The 15,108-nt window shown below is 42.0% G+C and overlaps 1 protein-coding gene across 2 annotated transcripts in view; it reads right to left on the bottom strand.

The window, feature by feature from the left end:
* si:ch211-214e3.5 (zinc finger protein 518A) overlaps positions 1-14,446 on the bottom strand; it is a 33,553-nt gene extending 19,107 nt beyond the window's left edge. Inside the window, exon 1 of one of the 2 annotated variants that reach the window (XM_034708063.1) lies at positions 14,078-14,446. In XM_034708063.1, the coding sequence (XP_034563954.1) occupies positions 14,078-14,216 (139 nt within the window). In that variant the 5' untranslated portion in view covers positions 14,217-14,446. The remainder of the gene's footprint in view (positions 1-14,077) is intronic. The other variant, XM_034708064.1, reaches the window with a different exon arrangement.
* Positions 14,447-15,108: the final 662 nt, after the last annotated feature.

Consider the following 15,108-nt stretch of genomic DNA (forward strand, 5'->3'; position numbering starts at 1 on the left):
AGTCCAAAGAGAGGACATTAGTCATGATTGAGACCAAAGAGAGAACATAGGTCATGTTTGAGACCAAAGAGAGGACATTGGTTATTTTTGAGACCAAATAGAGAACATTGGTGATTTTTGAGACCAAAGAGAAGTCATTGGTTATGTTTGAGACCAAAGAGAGGACATTGGTTATGTTTGAGACCAAAGAGAGGACACTGGTTATGTTTGAGACCAAAGAGAGGACGTTTGTTATGTTTGAGACCAAAGAGAAGACATTGGTAATGTTTGAGACCAAAGAGAGGACATTGGTTATGTTTGAGACCAAAGAGAGGACATTGGTTATGTTTGAGACCAAAGAGAGGACATTGGCCATGTCTGAGTCCAAAGAGAGGACATTGGTTATGTTTGAGACCAAAGAGAGGACATTGGTTATGTTTGAGACCAAAGAGAGGACATTAGAAATGTTTGAGACCAAAGAGAGGACATTGGTAATGTTTGAGACCAAAGAGAGGACATCGTTCATGTTTGAGACCAAGGAGAGGAAATTGGCCATGTTTGAGTCCATAGAGAAGACATTGTTCATGTTTGAGACCGAAGAGAGGACATTGGTTATGTTTGAGACCAAAGAGAGAACATTGGTTAGGTTTGAGACCAAAGAGAGGACATTGGTTATGTTTAAGACAAGAGAGGACATTAGCCATGTTTGAGACCAAAGAGAGGACATTGGTTATGTTTGAGACCAGAGAGACGACATTGGTTTTGTTTGAGACCAAAATAGAGGACATTGGTTATGTTTAAGACCAGAGAGGACATTGGTTATGTTTAATTCCTAAGAGAGGACATTGGCCATGTTTGAGACAAAAGAGAGGACAATGGTAATGTTTGAGACCAAAGAGAGGACATTGGTTATGTTTGAGACCAGAGAGAGGACATTGGTTTAGTTTGAGACCAAAATAGCGGACGTCGGTTCACTGAGACCAAAAAGAGGACAATGGTTATGTTTAAAAGCAAATAGGAAATTAGTTATGTTTGAGACCAAAGAGAGGACATTGGAAATGTTTGAGACCAATGAGAGGAAATTAATCATGTTTGAGACCAAAGAGAGGACATTGGCTGTGTTTGAGACCAAAGAGAGGACATTGGCTGTGTTTGAGTTGGAAGAGAGGACATTAGTCATGATTGAGTCCAAAGAGAGGACATTGGCCGTGTCTGAGTCCAAAGAGAGGACATTAGTAATGTTTGAGACCTAAGACAGGACATTGGTTATGTTTGAGACCAAAGAGAGAACATTAGCCATGTTTGAGGCCAAAGAGAGGACATCGTTCATGTTTGAGAACGAAGAGAGGACATTGGTTATGTTTGAGACCAAAGAGAGGACATTGGCCGTGTCTGAGTCCAAAGAGAGGACATTAGTCATGATTGAGACCAAAGAGAGAACATAGGTCATGTTTGAGACCAAAGAGAGGACATTGGTTATTTTTGAGACCAAATAGAGAACATTGGTGATTTTTGAGACCAAAGAGAAGTCATTGGTTATGTTTGAGACCAAAGAGAGGACATTGGTTATGTTTGAGACCAAAGAGAGGACACTGGTTATGTTTGAGACCAAAGAGAGGACGTTTGTTATGTTTGAGACCAAAGAGAAGACATTGGTAATGTTTGAGACCAAAGAGAGGACATTGGTTATGTTTGAGACCAAAGAGAGGACATTGGTTATGTTTGAGACCAAAGAGAGGACATTGGCCATGTCTGAGTCCAAAGAGAGGACAATGGTAATGTTTGAGTATGAAGAGAAGACATTGGTAACATCTGAGACCAAAGAGAGTAATTGATAGATTTGTCGACACCAAAAATAATCGTTAGTTGCAGCGCTAGTTTCTTTACACTATCATCGGCTTAAGAGAAGCCAGTCTTAAGTTAAAACACACCTTCAACAGGTAGAAGCATCATAATGGAGATACCAATCCCTGCTGTGCTTGTGTCGATTCAAACAAAAGGTGAACTCTAGCTCATAGCTGATTATAAAGCCCCACAAAGACGCAAAGAGAGTGAATGCTTTGAACACAACCACTCAATGCTGCTGTTGTCAGCTGACATCAAACCTGGAGATGAGAGACGTAGGTGTATCCGATGACTGAGTGATGATCTTCTTCAGCATCCTATCCAGAGAGATGGAAGACTTCTGCTTAAAGAACAAGTACTTCAACACCTCAGTACAGAAAGGAGGCTTTCCAGGAGTCTCAAGTGCCTTGAAAACACCTGATTGGTAACCTACCTGGAACGCAAGATGCTTCCTCTAGGTAGTATCAGGAGGAAACATCTTGTATGCATCCTCTAGGTAGCATCATGAGGAAACATCTTATATGCATCCTCTAGGTAGCATCATGAGGAAACACCTTATATATGCTTCCTGTAGGTAGCATCATGAGGAAACACCTTATATATGTTTCCAATAGGTAGCATCACAAGGAAACACCTTATATATGCTTCCTATAGCATCATGAAGAAACACCTTATATATGTTTCCTGTAGGTAGCATCATGAGGAAACACCTTATATATGTTTCCAATAGGTAGCATCACGAGGAAACACCTTATATATGCTTCCTGTAGGTAGCATCATGAAGAAACACCTTATATATGTTTCCTGTAGGTAGCATCATGAGGAAACACCTTATATATGTTTCCAATAGGTAGCATCACGAGGAAACACCTTATATATGCTTCCTGTAGGTAGCATCATGAGGAAACACCTTATATATGTTTCCAAAAGGTAGCATCACGAGGAAACACCTTATATATGCTTCCTATAGCATCATGAAGAAACACCTTATATATGTTTCCTGTAGGTAGCATCATGAGGAAACACCTTATATATGTTTCCAATAGGTAGCATCACGAGGAAACACCTTATATATGCTTCCTGTAGGTAGCATCATGAGGAAACACCTTATATATGTTTCCAAAAGGTAGCATCACGAGGAAACACCTTATATATGCTTCCTATAGCATCATGAAGAAACACCTTATATATGTTTCCTGTAGGTAGCATCATGAGGAAACACCTTATATATGTTTCCAATAGGTAGCATCACGAGGAAACACCTTATATATGCTTCCTGTAGGTAGCATCATGAAGAAACACCTTATATATGTTTCCTGTAGGTAGCATCATGAGGAAACACCTTATATATGTTTCCAATAGGTAGCATCACGAGGAAACACCTTATATATGCTTCCTGTAGGTAGCATCATGAGGAAACACCTTATATATGTTTCCAATAGGTAGCATCACGAGGAAACACCTTATATATGCTTCCTATAGCATCATGAAGAAACACCATATATATGTTTCCTGTAGGTAGCATCATGAGGAAACACCTTATATATGTTTCCAAAAGGTAGCATCACGAGGAAACACCTTATATATGCTTCCTATAGCATCATGAAGAAACACCTTATATACGTTTCCTCTAGGTAGCATCATGAGGAAACATCTTATATGCATCCTCTAGGTTGCATCATGAGGAAACACCTTATATATGTTTCCTCTAGGCAGCATCATGAGGAAACACCTTATATATGTTTCCTTTAGGTAGCATCATGAGGAAACCAAGCGAGACGGATTTCAGCAGTGTGACTGCCTCTGGTGGCTGGCTGAAGTATAGGTCCAAAAATCCGTCTCCCCCATTCATTTGAATGGGGGAGCAGTCAAACTTTAAAAAATAAATACACGTCGTACAAATGTTTCTCACATCCATATGCTGTGGTTATATGTAGTTAGTATTTGACTGTTTTGTGTCCAAGGCCTCTTTTTCCTGAAAAGTTTCCTTTTCGTTAGTTATTAGAGGTTAAAAAACAAGGTTTTACTTCCGGGTTTCCTTTGATTCACAGCCGCCGTAGAGGGAAACTTCAAAGGACACACAGTGTCTTATGACGCTACGCTGTAGGGCGGAGCTTGTTACAGTGGCTTCACAGGCTCTGGCTGCACAATGGCGGCGCCCAGGAGCAGGATTTTTTGGCTTCAGAACCTTACAATGGGAAGAGGCAGAGCAACACTGTCCATTTTTATTTACAGTCTATGGAGGAAACACCTTATATGCTTCCTGTAGGTAGCATCATAAGGAAACACTTTATATATGCTTTCTCTAGGTAGCATCATGAGGAAACACTTTATATATGCTTTCTCTAGGTAGCATCATGAGGAAACACTTTATATATGCTTTCTCTAGGTAGCATCATGAGGAAACACTTTATATATGCTTTCTCTAGGTAGCATCATGAGGAAACACCTTTTATATGCTTCCTCTAGGTAGCATCATTTGCTCAGACTTAGATCAGCTTTGTTATGGTGCAGGCATAGACTGACGGGGGAATTGACACAGTCTCCTCTCTCTCTGCCTGTCTCTTACTTTAACTCTGCCTGTCCCATTAAAGTTACTAACCATAGACCTTTCTGGAGTCCCTGAGCTCCCTTGTCTCGTAGGTTCCTCTGGATCTCTGCTGCTGTGGACGTGCCAGACTCCAGCTGCTGTAACTACTACTATCCGTCTCTCCTAGGGATATACATTTAATTATTTTCCGTGATCGATTTTTGGAAATGTTAACAATCAATTATCGATTAATCAGTATATATATTTCCACCAAAATTGTATTTTCTACAGCAACAAAATGCATATAACTGACGGTATTGAATACGGGTACATGTTTAACACTGATCATCAACCATCAGGCTCATACAAATATTATCTGTGAACATAATCTTATAAAGTGAAGGCTCATAATACTAACAAAAAAGTACTTCAGACTCAGTGTCCAGTTTTCTGTCTACTCGTTTTTATTGAGAAAAATAAACGTGTGTATTCGGTCAGGTGTCAGCGGGGAGCGCAACCGGGTCAGAATCAGTCCAACGTCAGAAAAGTTCAGACGGCTCTGATGTTGCTGGTCTGCAAACATAGCGTATTAGCAATTCCCACCAGTCTGTGTGCTTTGTATCGAAAGGTGGGGTAATGTCCCGTTTAAAGTTGTCAACCTTCGTGTCGTTGTTGGCAGTTGCGTATTGATCCTCTTTAAAAAGCGGAGACCTGGCACACAGCTGCAGCCCCCAGCTGAGCGTCACCGTGTGCGCAACACCTTTAACAGCTGATTCACATCGAAACATGCTTTAAAATTCAAACACCTCCCTGACAGCTGAACCAAATATGAGACCACATGATGTTTGTTCAACATGACGGAAAACTGAAAACAAAAATGTGTGTTTCGAGTAATGTCTTAACAATTAATTAATCAATAATCGATTAATTGTGTGCATCCCTAGTCTCTCCACTATCATCTCTCTCTCTTCACCTCCCTCTCTCCAACACGGTCTCAGCAGATGTGTGTTTAACATGAGTCTGGTCCTGCTGAAGGTTTCTGCCTGTTAAAGGAAGTTTGTCCTTGCCACTGTAACTTGCTAAATGCTGCAAAGTGCTCTGCTCATGGTGGATTAAGATGAGATCAGACTGAGTCCTGTCTGTAAGATGGGACTGCATCTGATCCTGTCTTGATGTTGGGTGTAGTGAGTGGAAGACCACCATGTGCCACTGTAATGTGTCCGGTGTGTTTATATGTGTCTGGTTTGCATATATCTGTCCAGTGTGTTCATATGTGTTCGGTGTGTTTTATATGTGCCCAGTGTGTGCATATGTGTCTGGTGTGTATATTTGTGGGATGCGGGGGAACCATTGCTGTGAGGCTGGGTGGATGTTTATGGTTATTGTGTTCATACCAAGCGTGCCGGATACGGCCCTGGTGGTGAGGCTTTCAGCAGTGTGACTGCCCCCTGGTGGCTGGCTGCAGTATAGGTCCAAAAATCTGTCTCCCCCATTCATTTGAATGGGGGAGCAGTCAAACTTTAAAAAATAAATACACGTCGTACAAATGTTTCTCACATCCGTATGCTGTGGTGATATGTAGTTAGTATTTGACTGTTTTGTGTCCAAGGCCTCTTTTTCCTGAAAAGTTTCTTTTTCGTTAGTTATTAGAGGTTAAAAAACGGGGTTTTACTTCCGGGTTTCCTTTGATTCACAGCCGCCGTAGAACGAAACTTCAAAGGGTACACAGCATCTTGTGACGTTACGCTGTAGGGTGGAGCTTATTACAGTGGCTTCACAGGCTCTGGCTGCACAATGGCTGCGCCCAGGAGAGGGATTTTTTGGCTTCAGAACTGTACAACGGGAAGAGGCGGAGCAACGCTGTCCATTTCTATTTACAGTCTATGGTTCATACATGTATTCCTGTACAGACGGTGGCAACAAATCTCCTTATTAAGGACAAATAAAAATCTATCTATCTATGTTCATGGCAAGGGAAAAGACCATTTCTATTTGCAACAAATGTTATCTCAAGACACTTTTACAGAGAAAGTCTAGACCCTACTCTATCTTATATAATTTAAAAAGACCAAGACAGGATAAAATCAAGTCCCATCTTACAGACCGAGTGCAGACACTTGCTGTCCAAGTCTGGCATTCAGCAGTCCCTTATCAGAGCCTTCATGGATAACCTGTCCACTACATCTGCGCCTGGAGGCAGGTGGATTCTCCGAGGCCTGGAAAAGCTGATCTCCTGGGTTTAAACCAGCCAAGTCCAGGTTCTTGATGCTGAAGAGGGAAAGGGGGGTGGACAAGTTTTGCTTTTTTGTGGATGGTTTTGCAATACCGTCTGTTTCTGAGAAGCCAGTAACAAGCCTTGGCAAGGTATTTGATTGTAGCTTTAGAGATGCAGGATCTGTCCAAGCGACCATCCAGAACCTGGAAATGTGGTCCATCACTGCATACAATTCTAGCTTACTTGGCAGGTTCAAGGCTTTGTAGTACCAGCATGGCCACTTGCCATGCGTTCTCTGGCCTCTGCTGGTTTATGAGGTCACCATGTCAAAAGTGGAGAGCCCTGAGAGGACTGTCAGTGGGGACCTCAGCAGGAGGTGAGGCCTGCCATAGAGCCTGAGCAGTGCAGCCCAGGACAGTAGGAGCAACAAACCCCATCTTCCCATCAGCAGCCCTGATGAAGAGGGAGCCAATGCTCTATTCAGTCCCTCCAGGAAGTTGCGATATCGCGATCGCAACTATCAACGCAAATTCAACCAATCAGCACGATTTCTGCACAGCATTGCAATTTTATACAATCACCGCAACTTTCCGGCAAATTTGACCAATCACCTTAACCTTAGCCCCTATACATCATCAGTTTCATCATCAATATCACTTCCTTGGAACATAAACACAGGTCCTCACTTGAAGGCACTTTTCAACAGCAAAACACGCACAGAGAACGGGTGAAGAGCAAGGACAGCAGGCAGGACAAGTGACGATGGCAACGTTGTTCATAGATACTCAAATATCCTTTTAGTATTAATGAGCTATAGATCATACATTTTGATATTGTTGATGAGACGATGATGAGACGAAAACTTTAGTAGCGGACCGCCGGATATTCAGAATCCATGTTTCCCCCGCGGTGCGTCTAATCTTTAGAAGTAAAGTGATGCATCCCTATGACAGGCTGAGTTATTATCTGAGGGGCTCAGTGTTAGCTTGGTCTCTACCTGCAGCAGGTGTGCTTTATGAACCAGCTCTCCTCACCTCCATGTATCTGTCTCATCTTCATTGATGATTTTTACCCCCGGTGTGCGTTAGTGACAAAGACACAACTGGGGGACGTCTGTTTAATATTTCATGTTTGATGTTTTTGCCACTATAACCGTAAAAAGCTCCGCGCCTACATCTTAATTTGTTCCAGTTTCCAGTTTGTTCCTCTAGAGCGGCACCAGCAGGCACCATGGAGCAGACAGGCAGGAAGGGGAGTGCTCATGCTTGTCTGGAGCTTGCAGAGTCCCGGCTGAGACACAAAGCTTGAGTGAGCACAGTTACAACCGGGCAACCAGGGTATGCATGGGTACGGAATTCAGTACTTTTATAGGTATCGACAGATTCCATCGGTACTACCGAGTACCTATTCATGTAAAATCAAACGGTACCATGTTTCGGTACTTAAACGAATCCTTGTGACTGTGAGGGAGTGGAAGAGTAGGAGATTTTCCATACTTTCGCCCTGTAATAAAGTTCAAGACTGATCGGGTGAACGTCTCTGCTCTCTGCATCTGCACGGGAGCGCACCAAACAGAGCCTCACCGCGAGGCAGAGCTGCAGGAGAATCAAGTTGAGACGGACTCTCTCGCTCCGACTACCTGCCCTGTTTATAACCGTTCCTGTGTGCGTGAATGCCCAACAAGTAAGTTGTGTGTCCTGTTGTTATAAAGAGACTGAGACTAACTTTTTCCCGTCTGCAGGCGTTCACGTGTGTTCATTGATAAACTCCCGAAAGAGCAATTAGACATGACGAGCACGTGTCAGCTATTATATCTAATCACCTATATAATCCTGTTTCTGTTCATTTCATGTTGAAGAAGAAATTTAAACAGTGGGATGTTGTTTTGATATATTTGTTAAAGCTGGGGTTGGTAATCAGATTTAGATCCACTTTTTGTCATACTGGTTAAAATGATCTTTATGTCCTGATGGTAATCAATACATGATGTGTTCTTAAAAAAGAGTGAAAAAAAACTGCTATCTACAGCCGGAGTAAACCTGGGAAAACACCAACCAATCACCGTTTTTTGGCTCCCCAAATTTTAAACCAATCATATCCCATCCAGCCGTTCTGCCCGCCTCCTGCGCGTACATTTCCCCGGTGTGCACTCCTCCGAGTCCCCGTCTCCTGCCTCTACTTCCCCTGACTCTATTTACTGCCCCTCTCGCTTGTCCTCGGGCCTGTCCCCTCTGACCTGATGAGGTGCTTTGCTCAGGACTGTAGTCCGGATCAGAGTCTAAAAAGCTCTCACCAACAAGCAGAATAATTAATGACGTTCAGTAAGTCCTACAGAAAATATGTATTTATTGTAGCATCCGTCCGGACGCTGTAGTGATGACGAGCCGATTCGTGAACACGTTGATCTTTAATAACCGGTCACTGTCGGCCGTGATCACGCCAACCAACAAAACAACAATCAATGTTTGAATGAATGAAGAACTTCTCCTCTTGTCTCTCCTCTCTCCAGCTCACACACTCTACACCTCTCCTGATGCCTTCACTGACCGTCAACACTGTAGGAATTAAGAACATCTACACTGAACATGGTTAACAAACAGTAGAGCTGTTACAGTATTACATGTGTTATAACTTTTCTCCTGATATCGTGTCACCAGTACAACTGGATAATGCTAGAATGACAGTTGTGAGTACTAACAGCAGCCATGTTTGTTTGTGTTTTTAAATTTCACTATGATAATGTTTTGGTGAGGACCGGTTTTGAATCAGTCATGATCATATGGTCGAAAATCAGCGGCGCTCGTGCATGTGAGCGGGGGGGCGTCGTTTTGGAGGAGCTCCGAGGGAGGAGGGGAGGGGTTAGACGGAGTAATGAGGAAAAGCTACATTCAAATTCATGCTGGTTTTCTGAGACTGCCAACCCTAGCTTTAAGGTTTATATTTTGAGAAATAAATGTGTTAACTTTAAAATTTTTGAGATTTTATTATTAAACAAATGAACATTTATTACCACATAAACACACACAAAAGTACCGAAAATTGGTACCGTTGAGTGCCGATACCGATTCCCGGGTACCGGGTACAGGTACCGTATCGTTTCAATTGTGAAAGGTACCTATCCCTGAGAATGACAAAGCTGAAAAATAAATCTCAACATTTGTTGATAACGTGTAATGTGTTTTTCTTTTTGTCACAATTGATTTTATAAAGTTGGTTTCGAAAAAAGTACCGTTAAGGAACCGGTATCGGTATCAACATTTTTTGAACGATACCCAGCCCTTAAACCAGGGTGGGGGCGCAATCATACAGCCTTGGTACTACACAACACACGGCAAAGACCAATGATATCTTGTCCTGGAGAAGGTGTGGGCAGGGGTCAGGGAGGAGCAGACCAGCAGGATGATGGGCACAAGGGGCTCAGATAATGCGGGAGGGAGCACTGGAGAGTAAGGTTACCTGGAACAACATCTGGCGGGCCAATCCACAGCACTTGAGGGAGGGTGTCTGATGTTGCACAGAGTGTAGAGCCCTGTGAAATTCCGTTAAATTTTTTAGAATTCTGTTTTTTACCCTTTACACTTATTTAACCACCATATAGTGTGTGCTTTCTGTGTCAGTGAATAAAATGTCCATTAATGGAATGCAAAAAAAATTTTTAGGAACAGTTCAACTCTGTATTTTGGAGTAAGAGATGAGTTTTGTAGTTTTTTTTGAAGGTTTAGTTTCTGGTGGCCGCTTCGACATGTTGTTTATTTCAGGAGGGGGCGGGTGAGTGTTTGTGAGGAAATGCACGGTAGTTGCTTCGAATGAGCGGTCCCCGGAAACATTTCCCCAGACAAACGTTCCTTCTCCTCATGACGACAGCATTTCAGTCACATTATGTCAATTTTCGCAATTTTAAAAGTAGATTTCAATTTTATTGGCCAATTCCGCGATTCAGTGAACGCGGAAATCGTAGGGCCCTATGAGTGGAATAAGCAACTGGAGGACTAAATATTACTATCATAGAATTTTTTATTACTGTAGTTGTAGTTAATATTACTACACTAGATTAAATTAAATTAACTTGGCATTCCGTTTATTTAATCAAATTATGATAATTAAACTCAAGTTTACCTAATCCATTAATTTTTTTAAAGGCTAACACTTAATCTAAACTCTTATAGCGTACATTATCACTGGCTTTGTTTAAAGCCAAGACAAAGAGATGGCTAAGTTAACTTTTTGATGTTTAAGAGAATGTTACGTTTACAAGCTGACAACTTAATAAAAGATCTTTTATCTGATAAGTTGAACGATTGGTCGTTAATAATTCATCAACACATGACTTGTCCTCTATGAAAGTTGTTAACTACAGATCTAAATTAAACCTTCTTACAGGGACAAATTTGTTTACATTTCATTTTGAAAAAAAAAGTGTAAAGATGAATTTGTTAAAACGTGTTTGAAAAAACTGTCGAGCAACTTTCTGAATTTCTACGTTTTTAAGACTTTTTTATAGCAATATGTTAATTAAACAGTCTAAAGCAGAGGTGTCAAACTCATTTCAGTTCTGGGGCCATATACAGCCCAATTTGATCTCAAGTGGGCTGGACCAGTGCAGTGGATGCAGACAGACTTTGCCACAACTATCTGTCTATCTATCTATCTATCTATCTATCTATCTATCTATCTATCTATCTATCTATCTATCTATCTATCTATCAAGTACTAACATCGTCAACATTTCACTCTTTTAACACTTTTGCTTTTGTAATATCTTATGTTAAATAATCTAGCCTGCAAAAAAGTCAAAAGAAACAGTCTTCATGTGACCACTATATCTGATTCTCTTGATTCAAATAAAAATGCCATGAATGCAAATTATGGGTCTGCATTGCACTATTACGACGGTCCCTGAATGCACCTGCAGTCACAGGCGCTCCGGACCTCTGGACAGACAGTCAGCTCACTGCACTCTTTGTTGACAAGGAGTTGATCAAACTTACTAAATGTGTCTGATGTATCACCAAACTGGATTAAATGAAGCTCAAGATGCAGAGCTTTTTATGGTGAGAGCGGCAAAGACGTCAAATATTAAACAGACGTCCCCCGGTTGTGTTTTTGTCACTAACGCACACCGGGGGATAAAAATCCTCAATGAAGAGGAGACTGGTTCACACAGCACACCTGCTGCAGGTAGAGACCAAGCTAACACTGCGCCCCCCCAATAATAACTCAGCCTGTCACAGGAACGCATAGCGTTATTTCTTAGGATTAGACGCACAGCGGGGAAAATATGAACTCTTAATGTCCGATGGTCCTTCTTAAGTTTTCATCTGAGTTTGTATTATCAGTGATGCACTTAAGCTCGTCATAGTCTCGTTTTTGTCTTGAAAAACCGAGTTGTTGATGAACATTTATTGTATCGTTGTGCTGTGATGTGTGTATGTGAGCGCACGTGTTTGTGTGTCTGTGTGCGTATGGAGCGGAACGCTGCCATGTGATACAGAGAGCAGATGAGCATAATGACATTCTGTCATGTAAATAAGATCAATAACAGAAGGATATTTAGTCTGTTTAATAAAAGAACATGTTTAAGACCTGATCTATAAGAGAGGTAACCCTGAATTACTTCTGCTGTGATCTGGCGATATGTAGAAAATAAAATTTACTGAACTTCCAAGGGGGGGCGGGGGCCGCTGTTGGGGGGGCGCCCCGCCCCCCCCTGTATAATGGTAGGGGAAACACTGTGTGATGATTCTGGGCTAGCATCAGTAGTATCTCCTTATTGCTGAGTCCAAGTAGGAAGTACAATTTGATGAGGCTGTCCAGTAGGCCCATGATGCAGTGAAATGGGCAAAGGGCTGCTTGAGTTTGATTTCTCACAGATTTACGTTTTTTAAAAGCTCGAAATTTTGAGTTTTTTCTTGAAAATGTATGACTTTAAAAACTCAAAAATTTCGAGTTTGATTTCTCATAGATTTGCAACTTTATAAACTCCAAATTTTTAATTTTTTATATCAAAAATTTACTTTTTTTTTCATAGTGGCCTTAATACGCCGTTTAGTAGAAAGCTTAAGACAGAGATAAAGGACATACAACAAAGATGACGCCGCAGAAGGAGACAGACCGACCTGCATCATCATGAGCGACACAACAGCAGCTTCTGTGTTTCTGATCGTGGACAGAATTTTCTAACACCAAGCCCCTCCTTCCATTAAAGCGCACCAGCACTTCAGACACCTGTCACTATCAGAATAATGAAACACCAACAATGAGCGTCACACACTGACTGAGATCACCAATCAATTAATCAATGAACTCTTAAAATGATCAAACAATCAATGATCTGACCAACTAATGAAGACATCAGCTGATCAACTAATCAATTGATTACCTGATAAAATAATTTATCAATCAATACATTTATGAACTAATCAAACTTCAATCATTTAACACACACACACACACACACACACACACACACACACACACACACACACACACACAGTTGTGCTTAGAAGAATAATACCACCTTAATCATCTGAATCACCTCAGTGGTTTCTCTCTTTATTCCTCCTTAATAATCATTACCAGGGATACTGGGCTCAGCAGACTGCTCTGTCAGCTGTCTGCACAGCGGCGGCCATGTTGGAGGAAAAAATGGCTGCCATGATTTTGATCAGCATTAACTTCATTTTGAATTTTAATTTGACATTTATTTGAACAACATTTAATTCGACAGCATTCAATTTCTGCTGAATCTTGACTCATACAAACTAAAATGTGTGTAATAAATGTAAGCACTCACCATGGAGACATTCAGGGAAATAAAGAGTAAACAGCAGAGACAACACTCTGAGATTTAATGATCATTACAGTCAACATGAAGCTCACAGGGAGCACCTGCACAGGTACACTGAGCCACTGAAACACCCACACACAAACAGGCTGCAGAGAAAAAGTTCACAGTGTGAGGAGTCACTGCACTCACAACAAAACACACACACTAGAACACACACTAAAACACCCAAACACCCCAAAGACCGGGACCAGCACTACAGGCGGGCCAGTCCCGGTCGGACACGTTACACAGTGTTAACGTTAGTCTGCACATCTCTCCATCCTGAAGCCTGAGAGTGTGTGTGTATGTGTGTGTGTGTGTGAGAGAGAGAGAGAGAGAGAGAGAGAGAGAGAGAGAGAGAGAGAGAGAGAGAGAGAGAGAGAGAGAGAGAGAGAGAGAGAGAGAGTGAAGTTTACAGGCGTTTGAACACAGCGTCAGTGAACGCTTCACACACACTCAAACTGACAGGAGTTCAACCAAACTCACATTGTGTCCTGTTTCACTGTTTGGAGACTGCTTATATATTTCAACACAAAGCTCTCGGGTGTACTCCTGGTCCCTGTGAGTGTGTGTGTGTGTGTGTCTGTGTGTGTGTGTGACTGTGTAGAGTTTAATGAGCAGTTATCTCGCACCGTAATGAAGCCAACACGCTCAAAGTGACAGTAAATTCATCCTTCCTCACCCTGAAGTGTGAACAAGTTGATCCTCCGTCCCGTCAGCGGTGGACATGAAGGCTGGAGCTGAAACACACACCGCTTTAGCGATAGTCTTCCTCCTCCTCCTCTCTGAGGAACACAGCCATGGCGGCCATGACAGTCCATCCGGGTCCTTGTGCTTCAACACTTACACACGAGCGGAGGAATACGGACTGTTCATCCAACACCAAACTAGTCCCGCAACCCGCATGTCCCCCTAAAACCAGGTTTCAACAACTTTCAACCAAGAATAAATTAAATATGTTTCACGAGACGACCGGAAGAGCTCTCTGTGTTTACGCAGCACCTACGTCATCACCGTGCGTGCGTGTGTGTGTGTGTGTGTGTGTGTGTGTGTGTGTGTGTGTGTGTGTTAGTGTTATTGTCTGTGTGCCCCTGAAAGAGAGTGGAAGAAGAAGCCATGAGCAGCAATGGCGGATTGACGCCATTTCCTCTTTAAACTGCACGAAGCTGAGCTCATTCTGTTGACCCACAGGCGCGCCCGCACACACACTCACACACACTCAGAGAGGGCAGACATGACAGTATCCTAATAATGTAACACTGTAGGACATGTTTTATTGAACTGTTTATTGTTCTGGTGTTCACTGTAACAGTTTAAGATGGTCAGAGTGAAACATTTAACTTTTTAATGTGAGAACATTCCCCCTGTGTTACATTTTTTATCTGTGTGACGTTATAAGAAGGTCAAAGTGCAACATTTTAAGATTTCAACACTTAAACATTTTAACAGTGTAACAGTGAATCAGTCCATGCTGAACAGCAGTGATGCCATCAGTCTCCTGTGTGTGTGTGTGTGTGTGTGTGTGTGTGTGTGTGCTCCTCATGTTGACATGTTCATATGATCTGGTACAGTGTATATCAGCTGCTGTTATTAAAGTGATATGATGTAAAGATGGATGGATAGCCATGAATGATTTTGCTCTCAAAGATCAAACTGGACTGGTCTTGAGGAAAATCATATTTGCAGGTTCAACTGCTGCAACATAGACAATAG

Source organism: Notolabrus celidotus, chromosome 18 (genome assembly GCF_009762535.1).
Source record: "Notolabrus celidotus isolate fNotCel1 chromosome 18, fNotCel1.pri, whole genome shotgun sequence".
NCBI lineage: Eukaryota > Metazoa > Chordata > Actinopteri > Labriformes > Labridae > Notolabrus > Notolabrus celidotus.